The following is a 21715-nucleotide window of genomic DNA, read 5'->3' as shown; positions in this document are numbered from 1 at the left end:
ATTTAAATGTCCCTCTATTACTTCTTCCTCCTCCTCCACAACAACCCCATCTTCAGTTTCCCCCCCATGTATCTGAATCTCAGCAATTGAGTCTTTGGCTCCATTAAACACTTCGTCATCCCCCTTCTTATCAAATAAACCCCCCAAAATAGATTCTATTTGTGGTGTGTCTGACTTGTTATTAACACCAGTATCCTTTTCAGCCCAACTATGGAACTCTGCAATACCTTCAACTTCTGCACTTTCACTAACCACCTGTGCTTGAACACACTTTTACTCATAGTATCCCAAAACCTTTTATTAAATTCTAATTTATTCATTCTAACAACATCAGTATTTTCATGGTATTTACTCTTTACATTGTATCCTCTCCTTTTCCAGTTTCGGTTATGTGTTGTCCTGTCATAATATTGTCTAGCCCCAAAACTACGGACATCTAGTGGGACTGTCCACCATTTCCCGGCTGGTTTCCTCGGTCTGTCCGTTTGTAGTTGTAGATTTGTTCACTAGTTTCAACAAACCCCCTTCTATCTTGTTCTCTTCCCCAATACCTATTTCTATCATTCCTGTTATCTCTCCTCCATCCTCCCTCCTGTGTATTGTTTCTGAAATCATTTTCATATCTCCTATCTCCCCTATTTGGAGCATTATTTCCAGAATTTTCAAATTCTCTCCTCCCATAATAATCTCTATTTACATTCCTGTTCCACCCCCCATACTGGTTGCTGCCAGAGCCAAAACTTTGGTTATTTTCTCTTTCCAAGGCCCTATCTAATCTATCTACAAATTTCAGGAACTCTTCCATTGAATCGTCTGGTCCATGGACCAATTCCCACTGCAGTCTCTCTGGTAACCTTCTTTTTAAAACATCAATTTGTGTCATAATATCAAAAGAGTTATTCAAATGAGCAAGTTTTTTCAATTGATCTCTGCAAAATTTTTGCATTCCCCCTACTTTCCCTCTATACACTGGTCCATTTAGAAATTCTGACTTTAATCTGGCTTGTATGGATTGTGACCAAAATTTGCAAATAAATTTAGCTTCAAACTCTTCAAAAGTATTCCAAGAATCATTATTCTCATTTGCCCAGGATAGGGCCTCCCCTTCTAGAAACCGTTTTACTAACTTAATTTTTATGTTATCTGACATTCCTACAACAAACATATCCTTACATTGGTGAATAAAGTCAATAGGGTGCAGATTTTCACCAGGAAAGCATTTCACTTGGATGTGTCCATACATTGTATTTTGATTGTAAAACATTTGTTTTGACATTAATGCATCTTCCAATTGTGTATATTTAGTGTGTATATTTTCTACTTTTGTATCTACATTAGTGGTGTACAGGTTGTATTCCTGTTTAAGGTTTTCTGATGTTTTGTCTATTCTCTGATCTAATCTTTCAACTTCAGTATCTACTCTGTTGTAGATGACAGCAATGCTGTCTGTGTTCGCTTGTATGTTTTCATTTAAATTTTCAACTTTAACTTGAAATTCTTTTCTGAAGTGTATCAACTGTTCGCTAGTGTTCTTACTGAGGGTAGTTTTAATTTCCTCACACTTCTCATTGAGATGAGTACTTAATAGATCAAAATCCAAACTTAACTTATCCAGTCTATCTGTGTTTTCTTTAAGTTTCAAACTTACTTGTTCACTTGATTGTTTAAAATCCAAACGTACTTGTTCACTTGATTGTTTAAAATCCAAACTTACTTGTTCACTTGATTGTTTAAGTTGCGAGCTTATTTGAGTTGCAAACCCTGCTAGCCACTCTGTTAAGTTTAATTGTTCACCATCCCCTGGTTCAATTTTTACATTTCCTACGATCTCATCCCTCTCAGGTAGAGACATGTTAACAGTTAATCATTTTAAATGACAACAACAAAATACCTTGCTTTATGTAGATATGCTATGATGTCGTGATCGGTGTTCTTGTTGGCTTTCTTCACTTATATTCGGTTTTATCGAAGCTGAAGTCTTGATTGATGAATTCCATTGACATAACGCAGACGTTAATCTTCCGAGCGGTGTGATGATAGTTTTTCGTAGTTGCACAAACACACTTTATTTATTTATTTATTTTTGACATATTTTCACTGTTGACACACTGCACAAATAAACTTTTTTTTTGGAATGCTAAGCACTTACGAAATTTATCGCTGCACTATTATCATCGATGCACTTAAAGATCCCGGACGAGCCCCCACTTTTGTAATGGTTCGCCTAGTCGTTGATATCTCTAGTTGCTGTAATCGCACTATTTCACTCCAATTTACGGAGCTTGTTAGCACTTGATGTTAGGTTGGCGCCATTACAATGTATTGTATTGTAGTAATCGCTGCTGCTTGCTGGATCGATGCTGTGTCTCGATGCTGATGCTGGCTCTAAATCTGGTTGTCTAGGGTTAAAAAACATGAGGTCCCGTGTTTTTCATGTGCTTTTGATGATAAAGAACGAGCGAAACCAACACGTATGTAAACATCAAATATTTATTACTTTGGTGGCCATCTTAATTCCACTGTCCACCAAAGACCATAACACAACACAAAGTAGTACTTCCTTTACATGTTCTTTGCATTGTTTTGCCAAACAATAACACAGAAACACACTTCACCAAAGTGACATTCCGACTACCCTGACTGCCTCCGACTGTTCTTCGACCCTTCTTGCTGCTTGTATTTATAACATTGTCAAAGAACTACTAAAAAGAGATATAGTTTATAAGTCACATGTACATCTGTTATCATAATTTGTGCAGAAAAGTTATTAATTTGCATCGAGTGACATAATTTAACATGTTATTAAAATGACAGACAGATTTGTTGACTTGACAGAATAATTCTTTGTTACAAAAAGGCCGTTTTTTAGAAGTTTGTCAACTGACTTCTCTAATTTGCATAAATAAGTAAGTAACATGAATTATTAAGAATTACATTGGTTTTCGTCTAAAATAGGATTGATTACGTGAATACTGAGTGAAAACGCTCCTAGTGAACAAATAGGTTTCACTGGGTGATTTTTATTTAAGGAGATCCAAAATACTTAAGTTGGCCACTATTTTTCGTACTTCATATTAATTATTTAAGATAAACTTAGTGTTTTTCATGATGACATTTGCTGTATCAGTGATCAAGTGATATAAACTTTTGTGTGGGTCAGTTATTCAGTATAATTTAATGGGTTGACTGTTTATGGAGACATGTTGTGCAATCATAGTTAACATACACAATAACTTTTCTATAATCATAAATACTCATTAAACTGGTTGAATTTGGAAGGGATCGCATACTTCATTAAAGTAAAGCCTTTAATATGTTCCGTTACAACATGAACATCACAAAAATATGTGTCAGCCTTGACATGACTGTTTTCCCTGTCCCAAGCATCAACCTCACTTAAGTGTGAAAATAACACCACCAAGCAAAATTCCATTCCCCAAGACATGATATCATGGTGTTCCGGAAACCACACTTATGGGTACACTGACTACATTTACATAGAAGTTAGCTAATCAGTTGCTAACATAAAGGTAGCTCTAAACAAGGTGACTGGCTTTGCCTGATGCACACAACTCACAACTGTCTGCAACCACCAATGGACCACTAAGTACACAAGCACCATTTGTCTTGGCACAGTGTTGTACTAAGTCTGATAATACATTCTTCTACTTAAAATGACTCCAGGGCACCAATCAGCCCAACATACATATATGCCATGCACATATCAGTAACTAATCACAAATGTACTCTTCTCTGCAAACATGGCATGTGATTATGGATGATGGCCCCTTATACTCTGACCCACAGAACTAGAGGTATTCCATCCTCGTTATAGTCTGTCCATAACCACAGGGAAATGGCTGCCAGGGCGAGCAACAGTGGTCACAGTGCTGTAGAAGATCAGTGGCGATTGTTCAAAACCTCATGGCTTATGACCATTTGGCTCACAGAAATATGAAGGACGCCTGATTATACAGTATGTTAAGAGAAGACCTCATGGCATCCATCTTTCCAGGCAGAAGAAATGAAGATAGATGTAACTGTGAATCCAAAATATGATCTGAATATGCCATTATATTACATATTACATAATTTTACCTTCCTCTGTTGTGAGAAATTCCTAGAATCACTGAACATTCAGACATTGAAACTTTAGACTTATTGACCAACATTTAACAAACAGTATTATGAAAAAAAGTCAGTTGCATACATAGTGTATGTGTAATCATTCATTAATCAGTAAACAAGAGCTCTGTAAAATATTACAGCACTTACACTAAACTCAAAGAAAATTATTTTATGCATTACCTCTACAAGTAATGCTACTTTAAATCCTCACACAGAAGTATGTACATGCATATCCATGCATCTACTCACACACACACACACACACACACACACACACACACACACACACACACACACACACACCCGCGCGCGCGCGCTACAATGGCATGTTATAAAGATTTAAATGAGTTTGAATGTGGTGTTATAGTTGGTCTTGATGGGCCCATCAACACTAACATTGGACTGCTGATGACTGGAAACATGTTGCCTGGTTGGATGGACGTTTATGAGTATGGAGACAACCACATGAACGCATGGACTCTGTATATCAGCAGGGGACTGTTCAAGTTAGTGGAGGCTCTGTAATGATGTGGAACATGTGCAGTTGGAGTGATATGGGACCACTGATATGTCTAGATATGACTCTGACAGGTGCCATTCATTTAAGCATCCGGTCTGATCACCTACATCCGTTCATGGTCATTCTGCATTCTGATGGTCTTGAGCAATTCCAGCAGGACAATGTGACACCCTACACATCCAGAATTGCTACGGAGTGGCTCCAGGAACACTATTCTGAGTTTAAACACTTCTGCTGGCCACCAAACTCCCCAGACATGAGCATTACTGAACATACCTTCAGTGCCTTGCAACATGCTGTTCAGAAGAGATCTCCATACCCTCATACTCTTACGAATTTATGAACAGCCCTGCAGGATTCATGCTGTCAGTTCCCCCCAGCACTACATCAGACATTAGGCAAGGCCATGCCACATTGTTAGCCGGCCGCGGTGGTCGTGCGGTTCTAGGCGCTGCAGTCCGGAACCGCGGGACTGCTACGGTCGCAGGTTCGAATCCTGCCTCTGGCATGGATGTGTGTGGTGTCCTTAGGTTAGTTAGGTTTAAGTAGTTCTAAGTTCTAGGGGACTGATGACCTAAGATGTTAAGTCCCATAGTGCTCAGAGCCATTTGAACCATTTGAGCCACATTGTTTTGTGACACTTCCGCTTGCTCTCAGAGACCCCACACATAATTAGGCAGTGGCAGGTGTACCAGTTTCTTTGGCTCTTCAGTGTATGTGCTATGAATAATTTTCTTAATAGATGAACTTAGCATGTATGAGAGGAAAAGTAGTGTGTATTGTAAGGTAATGGCACTGGGGAGCAGGAAATGAATTGACATGTGGTATGTCACTGTTTTATTTTACTGAACAGTTATTTCTAATGACAAATGATTAATACAAAGGAACTTCTTTCCTTCTTCTGTAGTTAGCATTCTGGCTACTTTTGTAACTTCAAACAATCTCATTATTCCACTCATCATGCTAGCCTCAACCCCACTAAACATAATCCAAAGAATTCCAAAGACACAGTAATCCTACTGTCATAAGCTTACAGTGTGTAAATTTAGTGCATGTTACCTCATAACTGGTCAGAAAGCCCAAAATGTGAACTTGTGGGTTATACCATGTAGTGAATATGGCTTTTTCTATAGATCTGTACACTGTGTAAACTATATTTTTTTAACATCTAAGAAACACATTCACACATGTTACAACCTGTTACCTGCTGAAGGCTAACACATGGTTCACATACTTATAATTTGGTAACCTACATATAGTTCATTTTGTAGTAAATGTATGATTATTGACCTTCATTGGCTAAGTCATTGGTACCTTTTCTTGTATAATGAATCAATTAAAAATTACTTGCAACAATATTTCATGTAGTGAAGATGACCCTGTTGAAGTTGAATTTCAGTAAATGCACATTCATGTCAAAAAACCCTGACATGATGATCAGCTCAAAAATAAAATTTTTGATAATTATTACAAAGTAGGTCACTGATCTACAGACTTCAAGGAGTCTAATATCAATGCACAACAGCCATTTCTGTTTACATTTATGTCTGCTTTCACAGACTTAGTGTATGAGCATTACCCAGTGAAGGAGCAACCAAGATATCATACATCTGATTTACTATAACTCAACAGTGAGTGGCTAACACACTGTCCACAGCAGCTATTTAATAACCTGTGCAATTCATTAATACAAAATGTTATAATAAAGGGATATTAAATATGAAGCTATAACAACGAAAACAATCAATTATTGATAAAATTATTTAATTGGACAGATAAAAATCTACTCGACAAGTGGTGCTAGAACACATGTATAAAAGACTGTTGTGATTGGCAAGCTTTTGGAGCCAGTGGCTCCTTCTTCAGGCAGAAGAGCTGAAGGGGAAGGAAGAAGGGTGAAGTAAAAGGACTGGAGAGGTCTAGGAAAAGGGATCAATTTTGGGAAGTCACCCGGAACTGTGGGTCAGGGGAACTTACCATGCAGGGTGAGAAGGAAAGAATGATTATTGGGGACTGCATTTGACAAGATTTGAAAACCTGAAAGCTTAAAGGAGGAAGACAGGGTAATATCCAAGACAGAGATTACTACTAAAACATCATACATGAGTTAATAAGAGTGAGAAGCTAAGTGCATTGTATGCAACAGAGGTGGGCGGGGGCGGTGAAAAATATATGGGAAAGACAATGAAAGATGTAGGAAATTAAAATGGAGTGAAGCAAAGAGTAGTTACAGTGAAGAAAAGCGGAGATGGAAGAAATTAACATAATTTATGGCAAGGTGGGTGGTGAGAACCAAGGACATATTGTAGTGTTCATTCCCACCTGCGAAGTTCTGAGTAACTGTTGTCTGGCAGAAGAATTCAGATGGCATGTGTGGTGAAACAGGCACCGAGGTCACAAATGTCATGTTGTAGAGCACACTCTACAACACTATATAGTGAGTTGCCAGTATATACCCTCTGCTTATGCTCATTCGTCCTAATTGATAATTTGGTGGTAGTCATGCCTATGTAGAAGACTGAACAGTGTTTACATAATAGCTGGTATATGACGTGTCGTTTCGCACGTGTCTCTCCCTTTGATAGTACATTTTTTTCCAATTACAGGGCTACTATAGGTGGTGGTAGGAGAGTGCATAGGGTAAGTTTTGCAGTGGCGACATTCACAGGGTTAGGGGCCATAGGGTACGGAAATGGGTGCAGTAGGAGCATAGGGTCTGACAAGAATATTGTGGACATTGAGAGGGCGACGGAAAGCTATTCAAGGTGTGGTGGGCAAAATTTCAGACAGAGTAGCTCTCATTTCAGGACATGATTTTAGGAAATCATGGCCCTGTGGAAGGATAATAGTGAGTCATGAATGATGTGCACTGAAGCTGATTTGTGGAGGGATCAGCAGTACCAGGATTAGATGTGATGGCCCAGGAAACCTGCTTTTTAACTAGGCTGGTGGGGTAATTATGTGCAGTGAAGGCTGAGTTGAGAATGCTGGTGTATTGGTGTAAACAGTCTGCATCTGAACAAATACGTTTGCCTCAGATGTCAAGGATGTATGGGAGGGAACGTTTGACATGGAAATGATGGCAACTGTCAAAATTTAAGCACTGTTGTTTGTTGGTAGGTTTAATGTGGACAGAAGTGTATATCTGGCCTTTGGTGAGGACAAGATCAACATTGAGGAAAGGGGAATATGATTCAGAAGAGGACCTGGCAGAAGGTATTTAGAGAGTCCAGAAATTTCAGCACGTCATCCTCACCATGAGTCCATATGGTAAAGATGTCATCAATGTATCTAAACCAAACCAGAGCATGAAGACTTAAGGAACTGAGGAAAGCCTCTTTGAAGCAACCCATGAAAAGGTTGGCATAGGAAGGAGTCATCCTGGTTACCATGGCCATAACCCTGATCTATTTGCATGCCTGCCCCTCAAAGGTGAAGTAGTTTTTGGTAAGTATAAAGCTGATTAAGGTGATTAGGAAGGATGTCATAGGCTTGGAATCAGGTGAGTGCTGACTGAGGAAAAGTTCAGAAGCAGACAGAAACTATAGGATGGCCAGGATAATTGGGTTTGGGATCTTTGAAAGAAGGTAAAAGGTGATCCTAAGATCCACAAACCCAATGATCCTGGCCATCCTATAGTTGCTGGCTTAAGAGCACCCACCCAATGTATATCTTCCTTAGTTGATCAACACCTGAAACTCATAGTACAAAAGCTCCCCTCCTATTTCAAAGATACCAACCATTTCCTAGATCATCTAAAATCCATGCCCAACCCACTCCCATCACACAACTTGCTTGTCACCACTGATGCCACATAACTCTATACCAACAACCCCTACATACATGGTCTGTCTGCTGCTGAACATTTCCTCAGTCAGCACCCACTTGGTTCCAAGCCTATGACATCTTTCCTACTCACCTTAATCATTTTTATACTTACCAAAAAATACTTCACTTTGAGGGGCAGACATACAAACAGATCAGAGGTATGACTACAGGAACCAGCATGGCACCTTCCTATGCCAACCTTCTCATGGTTCACTTGGAAGTGGCTTTCCTGGGTGCCATAAGTCTTCAGACCCTGGTTTGGTTTAGATACATTGATGACATCTTTACCATATGGACTCATGGTGAGGATGAACTGCTAAAATTTCAGGAATCTCTAAATACCTTCTGCCAATTAAATTTCACATGGTCCTGTTCTGAATTCCATTCCCCTTTCCTTGATGTTGATCTTGACCTCACCGAAGGCCAGATACACACTTCTGCCCACATTAAACCTACCAACAAACAACAGTAGTTATGTTTTGACTCAGTATTATCCTCATATGGAATGTGTTAATCAGCTATTTCTAAAGGGCCATGATTTCCTAAAATAATGCCTTGAAATGAGATCCATTCTGTCTGAAATTTTCCCCACTACACCTAGAATAGCTTTCTGTTGCCATCCCAATCTATCCCATATTTTTGTCAGACCCTATGCTCCTTCTGCACCCATCTCCCTACCCTATGGCTACCTACCCCTGTGACCATCACCACTGCAAGAGGAGAGCCACCTGCGAAATGAAACATGTCATATACTGGCTATATGTAAACACTGTTCAACCTTCTACATCGGCATGACTACCACCAAATTATCAATTAGGATGAATGGGCATAGGCAGAGGGTATATACTGGCAACTCGCTATATATTGTTGTAGAGTGTGCTCTACAATATGACATTCATGACCATGGTGCCTCTTTCACCACACGCGTCATCTGGATAAAGATCTAGACACCAGTTTCTCAGAACTTCGTAGGTGGGAACTCGCACTACAACATATCCTTTGTTCTCACCACCCACCTTGCCTTAATTTACATTAATTTCTTCCATCTCAGTTTTTCTTCCCTGTAACTACCCTTTGCTTCACTCCATTTTAATTTCCTCCATCTTTCATTGTCTCTCCCACCTATTTTTCACTGGCCCCTCCCACCTCTGTTACATACAATGCACTTAGCTTCTCACTCTTATTAACTCATGTATGATGTTTTAGTAGTAATCTTTGTCTGGCATATTACCCTGTCTTCCACCTTTAAGCTCTCCAGTTTTCAAATCTTGTCTGATGCCGTTCCCATTAATCAATCTTTCCTTCTTACCCCGTATGGTAAGTTCCCCTGACCCACAGTTCTGGGTGACTTTCCCAAAATCTACCCATTTTCCTAGACCTCTCCAGTCCTTTTACCTCACCCTTCTTCCTTCCCCTTCAACCCCTCTGAATGAAGAAGGAGCCACTGGCTCTGAAAGCTTGCCAATCACTACAGTCTTTGATGTGTTCTGCTGCCACTAAATATCAGGGTAGTTTGATAAGTCTAGTAAATAATAGGCTACCAATGCTGTACAATTGCTATAAAATCATGATATGTTGAATTGACTCTTTTATTATAACATGTTACGCATTTTGAGATTACACCCATATTCAGTCTTCTGTTACAAAAAGGTACAAAACATAAGTGAACAGCTCACTCAACACTTCTCAACATTACAGAAAATGAGATCAGGTCATATGAGTTACATACCACAAACTTCAGGTCCTTTCTAACCAACCAGGTGTACACCCTTGACAACTTAAAGAAAGTGTCCAATAACATATGACTATAACTGCAACACATGCAGTCTTGAAGCATAGCGTATACTGATGCTAAACGAGTCAACTAGCAGTGAAGCGCCCTCGGTAGGGGGTGCGGCATGGTCATGTGCTTCATGCATTCACAGGTAATTTAATACTAATATACTCAGCATATAACATCTAACAGGATGTAATTACGAGTAGCAACAGGAATGGTACCTCTGTACATGTTAACACTAAAGGAATTTAAAATTTTTTTTAAGAAACTCCAAAATTTTTACGTTGCCATACTATACCTATAGCCAATAGTGGCGCTAAGCACAACTCAAACCATATGTCAATATAAAATAAATAATGGGGGGGGGGGAGTTCCTCCATGAATAAATCTATCTACCTCCCAGATCTCTAAAAGAATACCACCAAATTAAATATATACAACATTATGCATTGTAGACTAAAACCCTGTGACCAGCTCGCATACGTAACCATCTTAGGTGCCATCTGTTAAAGCCAATGGCAACCACGTCAGCAGCGGCCATCTGCCTATTGAGTTACAGGCAAGTGATATTCATGGGCCATGTTTGCCCAAATAGAAGCCATCAAACAAGAACTTGCACCCCTCTAACACATGGAAAAAAGTTTAGTGGTGATAGGAAGAACATTTTCATAAAATCCCAAAACACACACATGGGTTATGCCTCATACATTCTTAATATTAACTAGTGGCATGACAATTGCCTGAGTCCTACCTATGGTATCCGAATACTGGAGAACTCTAGATTTAAAAAGAAAAAAAAAGTGTTAAAGGGTGGTCCTTGCTGACACAATGGTTTATTTTATTGATTTTAGACTTTAAAGTTTTAACACTTTTAATGTTTTATTTATTCATTTTAAATCTAGAGCTCTCCTGTATCCGGATAGCATAGGTACGACTCAGGCAATTGTTGTGCCACTAGTTTACATAAAGAATGTATGAGGTATAGCCCCCGCGTGTGTTTTTGGATTTTATGAAAATGTTCTTCCTCTCACCATAAAGCTTTTTCCATGTGGTAGAGGGGAGTAAGTTGTTGTTTGAAGCCTTCTATTTGTACAATCATGGTCCATGGATATCCCTTGCCTGTAATTCAATAGGTGAATGGCTTCTGTCGACGTGGTTGCCATTGGCTTTAACAGATGGCACCTAAGACGTTTGCGTATGCGAGCTGATCACAGGGTTTTAGTATATGATGGATAATGTTGGTTATATTTAATTTGGTGGTATTCTCTTAGAGATCTGGGAGGTTAAAAGGTTTATTCATGAAGGAACCCCCCCTCCCCATTATTTATATTGACATATGGTTTGAGTTGTGCTTAGTGCCACTATTGACTATATGTATAATATGGCAATGTAAAAATTTTGGAGTTTCTTAAAAAAAAATTAAAAAATCCTTTAGTGTTGACGTGTACGGAAGTACCATTCTGGTTGCTAGTTGTAATTACACTCTGTTAGTGTCAGTATATGCTCTGCTTCCAGACTTCATGTGTCGCAGTTATAGTCATACGTTATTGGACACTTTCTTCGAATTGTCAAGGGTGTACACCTGCTTGGTTAGGAAGGAGTTGAACTTTGTGGTATGTAACTCATATGACCTGATCTCATTTTCTATAATGAGACATGTTGAGTGTGCTGTTCACTTATGTATTGCACTTTTTTATACCGGATGTCTGAAGATGGGTGTAATCCTGAAACATGTAACATGTTCTAATAAAAGAGCCAATTGAACATCTCATGACTTTATTGCAATTGTACAGCATTGGTTGCCAATTATTAAGATAAAAATGACCGCAAACCTCAGACGGGATTTTATGTCCTGTATATCATACAAGTCTGGTAAATTTTCATAAAAGAATGGAACATTTTTGCTAGACATTCATGGCTGGTAAGCTTGATTATTCCAAGGTCTGCATAAAGAATTTCAACAAAGTACAGCATACTGTTCATTGTGACAGCCATATGAATTGGTCTGGGTGCCGACTGCAATTGAAAGGGGAGAAAACTGAATTCATGCTGTTATTAAACATTTTGATTTGAAGCATTAGACTTCAAATCAAAACAGAATCAGATGTAGTTCAAATGGACTCTGCACCATCACTAAAGACAATTTACTTTTAGATTAATGAATTATAATTTGATCTGACAAGCACCAAAGATGAAGGATGCTCCAGCTGTCCAATTGATGTCACCACAAAGGAAATCATTGACAAAGTCCATGTATGGTAATCCAGAAGCACCAAATAAAAATTGTGAGTTGCTAAAACTGCTGGCATCTCAGGTGAGTGAATCCATAATGTTCTGCATAGGGAACTGGCTACAAAGAACTGTGTGCAAGTTAGGTACTATGACTGCTCACAGTCGACCAAAAATGAATCCGGCACAAAATTTCAACACAAAGTTTATCTGTGAGATGTTTTGTACCATTTTGTGACTGTTGATGAAACCTGAATCCATCATTACACACCAGAGCCAAAATGCCAGTCAGAACAATACACAAATGCTGGTGAAAGTGCACTGAAGAAGGCAAAGATCATTTTGTCAGCTGGTAATGTGATGACCACTGTTTTTTGAAAATCCTAAGGAATAATCCTCACAAATTCCCTGCAAAATAGTCTGCTAGATACTCACATTTGAGTCTCAGCCTTGGTACAAATTGTCATTTGTCGCTTCAGTCTGTATATATATCCATCATAGATGTTTGAGACTTGAAGATGCCTCTATAATCTATAGTTTTATTTGATTAAAGCACCTATGCCTTGGATTTAGACAGACTCCCCCATTTTATTTTATACTGAAGTGCTTTTCCAATACCTGATCCTGTTTAGGGGGAATACCACGTGGGTTGAGGTGTGGATGGGAATTTGGATTGAGGACAGAGGCATGCAAGGGTAGTTTGTGCAAGTGTGCAAAGCCACTGTGTCAGGATGGTGTAGCGTTTAGCACAACTGTCTATTGGACATGAGACCCAGGTTTGAGTCCCAGCCTTGGTACAAAACACATTATAAATGTTTTTGTAGTTCAGTTCTCATGGAAACCTTATAACTATAAACTAATCAGTGTAACATGTACAGTCCATGGCAATCACTTGATGGAAAAGCAAATGTATTTATGTCCTAAATATTATTTAAAGCCCTTTGTTGTGGCCAGTACATTACTTTCCTCAACCTGTAGTATAAAGTATCATTATAACACCAAAACTGAAAATAATTTTTACAAATATTTCAAGTGTTTTCCTATAGCTCAGGAGAAAATCACATATGCATCAATAGATATGTTTTCAATAGATATGTTTTCAATAATCTACCAGAAATTATCAAATCTTTTGTAGTAAATATAGCTGAATTATAATTTAGGTACTTTGTTTTAGTTATAATTAATATTACCATGTAATATAATATTTAATAACTTTAAGTCAGCCTTTTTCATTCTGATTAAATGCACCATATAAATTCTCTCCACAACCATGAGACACTTCTCAGTTAGATATGTGCATGTTATTTGTGTAATATAATACAGCAATAAAAAACACTTATGTAACTAATGCAGCTTCGTTAATATGTCCACATTTTCTTTGCAGATAGAGAAACTCCATTGGGACAATCTAAAACAATCATCATCAAAATAGGAGATAACGTTGACTTAGACTGCAATGAAACTGGAGCTCTTTACTGCACTTTTGTACCTCCTAACTCAAATAATAAACTCCTTGGTCCTGGTCCATGCACATTGACATTGGACCATGTTACAGCCAGAGAAGCTGGAATGTGGACCTGTTATGTTGGCATTAAGAATATGTCCAAGGAATTTAAAAAGACTATTGAACTTGTCCTTGAAGGTAAAAACAACAATATTATTCATTTTTACTATTTATGCAGAAGGGCAAAATCAACACAGACAGCAATCTATCAATATCTTAATAGTCCTTGAGATCTGATGGATAACAAACAATTATCAGCTAGGATATTTTTAAATAAGTACAAAGCATTTGACATAGTTAAACATACAAATCTAGATACTGAGACTGAACACTGTGGCAATGGGTCCTTTCAAACATGTGGATCAAATAATTACTTGATAATCAAAAGTGCAAAGAAGATATTGAAGTACTGTGAAATGTAGATGAAATGTACGTGCATCCCAAGGAATGTTTATGGGACCACTACTCTTCCTGCTATACTTTAATGGTCTGAGTATAAACGTAAATACACACAAAAGTGTCTGACTGTATGGCAGTCCTGCTATAAGGCGAGAAACAGCATGAACTGCAGCAGTCTGTAAATTGTGCTATGAAACCAATCAGCAGTTGGTCAGACCACACTCGTTTAGTTATAAATAATAGTAAAAATGCCACCATAAACCAACAAAATAAGAATCCACATAACCTAGAATTTTTCTTAAGGGTTGCCAAAAATGTTAAATGGGTTAAACATAATAAGTATGCAAATGTAACAATATAATGAAAGGAATAGTTGCTACTCACAATATTGTGGAGATGCTGAGTCACAGAATGGCACAAGAAAAAGACTGTCGGACATTTAGCTTTCTGCCTACAAGGCCTTTGTCAAAATTAGATAACATACACATACACACATACATACACACACACACAATACACATGTGGAAATGCAACTCACACTCACATGACCACAGTCTCTGGCAGCTCGAGTCAGACAGAATATGCAGGTGTGTTGTTTGAGTGTATAAATGGTAAACTAAGTAGAGGGTGTTAACTTCTGAGCCCCTGAAGCCTTGCACTAATATGGAAACTGTTAAAACTGCTTATTATGCTTACATACAGTCACATCTGAACTATAGTTTAACATTCAGGGGAAACTCTCTGGCAGTTCTCAGTACATTTAAAATTCAAAAGAATGCCATTAGAATAACAAATGGAAAACAATAAAGTAATCATGCAAAAATACCTTCACAGTGCTTAACATACTTGCACTACCATCCATTTTCCAAACAAATGAAATAGATGACGAAAAAATTTGCAGAAGAACTGTGATGTCTATGACCACATTAGCAGACTCAGCAAAAACTTTCATTCAATCCATGCATGTACCAATAGGTGTCAGAGGGATCCATTCCACATAGGACTGAAATTTTTGTTAAAATACCTGTGGAAATAAAAGCTATCCAGTATACAAATTCCTTTAAAGGCAGTCCTTACAGTGATGCTGTTTCTATTCAGTGACTGAATACATGGCTGTGTAAATTAGATCTCTTTATTGTATGTATAACCCCCTCCTCCCTCCTGCCCTCCCTCCCTCCCCCCCTCTCTCTCTCACTCTTTCTCTCTCTCTCTCTCTCTCTCTCTCTCTCTCTCTCTCTCTCTCTCTCTCTCTCTCTCTCTCTCTCTTTCCATAGCAACTTATATCAAATGCTGCAACTCTTTTCTTTCATTTTCTGGTTTTCCAAAAGTCCCTGAGTCACTGCCATACAATGCTGTGCTCCAAATGTACATTCTCATAAATTTCTTTCTCAAACTAAGACCAATATTTAGTGTTAGTAGGCTTCTTTTGGCAGAGAAGTTCTCTTTGCTAAGCTGCTTTTTACACCCTCCATGCTACATCCATCATGAGTTGTTTTCTTTACAAGGTAGCAGAGTTCCATAACATCATCTTCTTAATAGTCAAAATTCTGATGTTAAGTCCAATACTAACTATACAGGGTGGAGAAATATTGTGTGATGAAATTCTAACCCTGAATAGCTGATTTCAGTAAGAACCAAAATTACTAATGTTGTGTAGGTCCACAACACACAATTTTTAAACTACAGAAACTTGGCACCATATGTTCCGATTGGCTATAGGATTTCCCTGTTGATGTTTGTCAGTTGGTGGGCATCACAAATACAAATTTCCCTAGCCCTGATCTCTGGCAGGCAAAGCATTCGCAGTCATGCATCTGGCAACAGGGTAATCCTGAGGCCAATCAGAGCACGTGGCACCAAGTTTCCATAGTTTAAAAATAGTGTGTTGTCGACCTACACTTGATTAGTAATTTTGGTTCCTACTGGCATCAGCTACCCAGGGTCAAAATTTTGTGTCACAATTTTTCTCCAACCTGTATTTCTACTACTCCTCATTACTTTCATATTTATTTAGTTTACATATTTCTTTAGTTTACTAATGTGTCACAATTAATAAAATATTCTGGGCTGTTATAATGTGATAAGATGGCTTCATCATTAATACACAATGTTTTGTCCTCATCTGAGGAGGACATTTTCAATGGGAATTGTAGCTTCTTTGAGTGTCCAATTTACACCTGGGTTCACTACTGACTGTGACAAAATTCTGTTCACATGTGCTCCCACACAGTGGCATGACGTCACATACTTTGAATGCCTGGGTGCAACTGGCCATTGTTGTTATCACCCCATAGTGGAAGACATGCACCAAACTTCTTCAGCACCAGAATCCAGATGATATTCAGCTTCATACCCTCCCCTTTCCTATTGAAATTCCTGGGGTGTTTGACAATCTCTATGGTCTCTCTGTATAGACTTTCATGGTATCCACTTGTGGCTGCTAGTACATGAGTCCTATCAAAATGTATGTGGTGATCTCCTGGCTGCAAAGCACATTCTGCAGCAGCTGATCTGTCAGTCTCTCTCATTCTACAGTAGCCCCTGTGCTCTTCTAGTACCTTGTATTACCATTCTTTTTGTAGTATTCATTTACACCTACCCACAAGTGCAAGGAATCCTATAAATTCCTGCTTTTTCCAGCGATTTGTGAGAACCTTTGCCAATTTCACATGTTTTAGATCTTCTGGGTGGGTTTGTAGACAATTAACATTTTCTGTTTTGTCAAAATTTTTCCTATGTGATCAGCAACACCCTTCATGAAAGACAGGAAAACTTTTGATATTACAGGTGCTTGTGGACTGCTATAGTTTTTGCATGATGGTTTTAACATTCTTTCTTGATCACTGAATCGGTAAGGTATTTTAATACTGCTTCAGGCAACTATGGTTTGAAAATGTTCTTTGCTCAATCTGCTAATGTTTCCATGATGCCTTGCTTATGTGGGTGGTCATTTGAATCCCAGTCTAGGTAATGGTCCATGTGCATGGGTTTTTGGTAAACTGTGTGGCCTAGGCTATCCACAGTAAACTGAATCTTGGGATTAATTCTGTTGAGATGCTTACAAAAATAACTTAGTTCTTCTCTGCCACTCCTCAACAAAACAAGCATATTATCTACCTAGAAGAACCAAATTTTGGGTTTTTTGTTGGCAGTTTCTGATGCCTGCTTTTTCCAGGAAATAATTCACTATAACTGGGTTTATGGAGCTGCCCATAGCCACACCATCTGTCTATCCATAGAACTCATTGTTCTGTTTGAAATATGTGGTCACGAGGCAATATTTAAATTGTCAACATCAGGAGGAAAAATACAATTCAGCTCATGGACCAGACCCATAGTTAACAGCAATACCACATCAAAAATAATTAACATGTCTTCCAGTTGGACAACTATGCCATTTAATTTACTTATAAACTGTGCCAAATTCGTGATATAGGAGTCTGATTGGCCCACATATGGTCATAGTAATGTGATCAAGAACTTGGCAATGACATAGGTTGGAAAACCAATGGACAAACTACAGGTCTCAGAGGAACATGTATGTTCTTTATGCACCTACAGAAATCCACAAAGTCTTGGTGATAGCACAGCTGAATTGAACTGACTTTCCTCATTGCTCTGTTTGGTAGAGAACTTTTTTATCAGCCACATAACAGTTACAAGAACTTTGTCAGTGAGAGGAGGAGGAGGAGATTGGTGTTTAATGTCCCGTTGACAATGAAGTCATTAGAGACGTAGCACGAGCTCAGATTACAGATGGATGGAGAAGGACTGTGCCCTTTCATAGGAGCCATCCCAGCATTTGCCTGAAACAATTTAGGGAAATCACGGAAAACCTAAATCGGGATGGCCAGAGACGGGTTTGAATCATCATCCTCCAGAATGCAAGTCCAGTGTGCTAACCACTGTGCCACGTCACTCGGTCTTTGTCAGTGAGATTTTTACTCAGTTTCCTATATGTTAGCAGATCTAATAAGATAGCCAGTCTTAATAAGATAGCCAGTGACATTCAAAGTTACTGTGACATTTCCCTTGCCAGTGAGGAAAATGATAATACTATCATCTTCCTTCAGGCATTTTATGGCTCTCACCCATAGGTAATTTCTTTTTGGCAGCTTCGAGTGAGCCAATACCCTGACAGTTCTGTATGGACTTTTTCCACAGAAACTGTGTCCACACTGTGAATGCCTGCTTGTACATTGACTATTATTTCCTCCGTGGACACAACTTCCAGACTAATGGCGAAATTATCTCTGCTGGCAAGCACAGTTCTCTCATCATCATATAATGCATTTCCAGATGTATTGATAACTCTGTGGGAAACATCTAAGTGGTGGATCATCATATTAGGTTGCAAATTATCAAATCTCTTCTTCTGTCTACTATAAGTTGTCAACATATGCTTCTTAATAGTATAATGCAATAGTCTGACAATTCTAACCCAGTCACCACTACACAGTTAATTGCTGAGTGTAATATGGAGACATATTAACTTGCAGTCTGTGCATTCCAAGTTTTGGTGGGTCTGTTGAATTTACTCTTGTAATAATCCTCTTATCTCCATTTGAAAATCCCCTGTGCCTTTGCTGAGCACCATAGTGACATTTCTGGCCATGAAAGTTTACAATTGGCAGTTACATAGCTACTGTGTGTTTTGTCCCCATACGTGTGTAAAATTGGCCGTTTAAGCAAATGCTACTTCATTGTTGGAAATACCATACATTTCTTGTTGTTGCAAATGCCATACCCATATTTCATATAAAACATTTTACTCTGTATTTAGCATTTTCTTGTCCTCAGCTCCATATCTTTCTGGAAATACAGTATAAGACTGGAGTCAAGTCCATGTCTGGAGATTATATGTATCTGTTGCATCAATGTCCTTTGCATCAATGTGCTTTTCCCTGATCATTATCATTGTGTTGCTCCCTTAGCTACCTTATTTGCTGCAGCACATGAATCCAATGATCCATTTACCTTGAGGCTTTAATCTTTCTTATTATTGTGAGTTTCTATGATTTTTGTGTGCAAGTGGGCAGAGAAACTCCACAGTGATAACATGCATGTCAGTGAACATTATTATGTGGTTGGTCTCACATACTGCATGCTCTGACAAGGCTTCTTTCTCTACCAGTCCCAACATGCAAAACCATTTATATCTGATGATCCTGGTATTGACATACTGTCCAATCTTTCAAACATAGACTTTTCCACATGTACATGGTTTCTTGACACTGCAAGTGAGACACTATTGTCCACTGTCAGTCTTTGGCACTCTATGATTTTGTTGAGCAATTTGTAAATAGACTTCACACAATATATGGCTGATTCTGTCTATCCCTGGGGGACGTATGACAGGAAGGCTATGCTCAACATTTCTTCTTCTAAAGCATCACTATGCTGAGTGTTAGGTTTTGTGACATTTCTTGTACAACTGGTAAAGTACCTTTGCCACTTATGTCTTGCATCTTGCATATGAGGTGCTGTGGCTCACATACTCACCTCATGTGCATCATGAAAATATTTTACCTTTCTTTCTTTCTTTTTTTTTTCTTTTTTTGACATCAGCCCATGTATGTTGGTTTTTGATATGTGCTGTGCCTCAACTTTTTACCATTCCTCATAAACATTTTGTGTTGGTGTGGAGACTGTTTATTTATCTCAGGAAGTCACTGTTCCTCCCACAAATCCACATGTAAAAGATATTGTTGATGTACCTGTACCACCCTTTACATTTACAAAATGCCAGTTGAAGCACATGTCTTTCAAAATTGCTTGTGAAAAAACTGCCAACCACTGGACTAAGTGGACCACCTGTGGCAGTGCCTTCCAGATGTTTATAGAAATTGCCATTCCATACAAAGCAGCTCATCCTAAGACACGCATGAATGAGTTTTGTGATGTCCTGTGGGAAAATGGAATCAATAAGATCCTGAAAGTCACAGAGTGCCACTTCAGATCTAGTAGGTTGCATATTTTCCACACATAATTTTTGGACTTCATCATAATGGTCATATTTCCCTTGTCAGCAGAAAGCACCAATATGCTCTTGTTAGCATTAAGGCTCATGATAGCTTGTAATTCTTATCTTATTTGGTTGCAGGCTGGTGGATTTTGTCAACACAGTAACGTGGCAATTTTGATTATTTCTTTAGCTTTGCCACAAGGAAGTTTCTTGGTGGTCACTTCAGTGTTAACAATGATACCCTCCATAAATAAAGTTTTGGGGATGGTACCAAATTCCCTGCCTTTTGAAGATAAACAGTTCCTTTGAGATCACTGGTTGTTCACATAGGTTAACCAGAGTGTGTGACATGTCAAAAATAGACTTGCTGTTCTGCTTTCAGTACTTTTCAAAGTTTTTCCTCTCTTCCTTGGTGCATGTTCCTGTGAGTGATGCTGTTAATCATATCATAGTTATCTCAATACATGCTGCCACTGAGTTGACAGGAAATGTCCTAAAGTTCTTCATCAGTTCTTGTCAAGTCTCTCTGTGTTGCACATTTTGCTCCCTGACCAAGAAGAGTTCGTTTCATCCTATCATTGATATGATGTGCCTGATTGGTGATGAATAGGCACTTACATTTCAGATACTTTGGAGTGGTCCCTTCATCCTGGCACTGCAATAAAAGGTGGGAGAGGACAGTAAACAGGCTTTTTTCCCATCATTGGTCATGGCATTGATACAGTCCTGAAATCTTCTACCCATAAAAGCACAGTATAAAATTGTTGAGAGCTCAGTGTCTTCTTAAGTCATTTAAACACTCTCCATGTCAACATACAAATCACTATGGAGGTATAAAAGCACCAAGAGCTGCCCATTCCAGATGTATTGGTTATGATGGATGGTAAGATCCTGGACCACAGCATGTGTCAGAAACTGGTGTACACAGACCAATACCTGCACAGTCACCACCCAGGCCAGAAAGGTGGACTTATTAATACACTCGTAATGCACACAAGACAGATATGTGAGCTGCGACACCTCAGACACAGGATGCAACACCTGGAATGCTTTCTGGGGAGCAACAGGTGCTCCACTAGTTGCATAAAAAGTGTCACAAAATGTAACACTTGGGAAGTGGCACACCAGAAGAAGAAATATTGGGTACAGCTTTTCTTCCATCCCCAGATAATTGAATGAATGAATCAAATTTTGCATGAACTTGGCATAAAGGCCCTTTACAGACTGATCAAGAGGATAAAAGTGTGTTTCAAATCATCAGAGGACAAATGGGAGTCAAAGGCAATGTTAGGAATGTACTGCGTACAATGTACATGCAGAAAAGTCTATGTGTGAAAGAGTATACAATTCATCAATACTAGGATC

The 21715-nt window shown here is 38.7% G+C and overlaps 1 protein-coding gene across 1 annotated transcript in view; it reads left to right on the top strand.

The window, feature by feature from the left end:
- Window positions 1-21715, top strand: part of LOC126251979 (uncharacterized) — a 281887-nt gene that overhangs the window by 167510 nt on the left and 92662 nt on the right. The window contains exon 10 of the mRNA XM_049952752.1: window positions 13867-14124. Coding sequence (XP_049808709.1) covers window positions 13867-14124 — 258 coding nt within the window. The remainder of the gene's footprint in view (window positions 1-13866; window positions 14125-21715) is intronic.

Source organism: Schistocerca nitens, chromosome 4, assembly GCF_023898315.1.
Source record: "Schistocerca nitens isolate TAMUIC-IGC-003100 chromosome 4, iqSchNite1.1, whole genome shotgun sequence".
In the NCBI taxonomy this organism is placed as follows: domain Eukaryota; kingdom Metazoa; phylum Arthropoda; class Insecta; order Orthoptera; family Acrididae; genus Schistocerca; species Schistocerca nitens.
The sequence above is the reverse complement of the archived record's forward strand: the minus strand, read 5'-3'. Positions and strand labels throughout refer to the sequence as shown.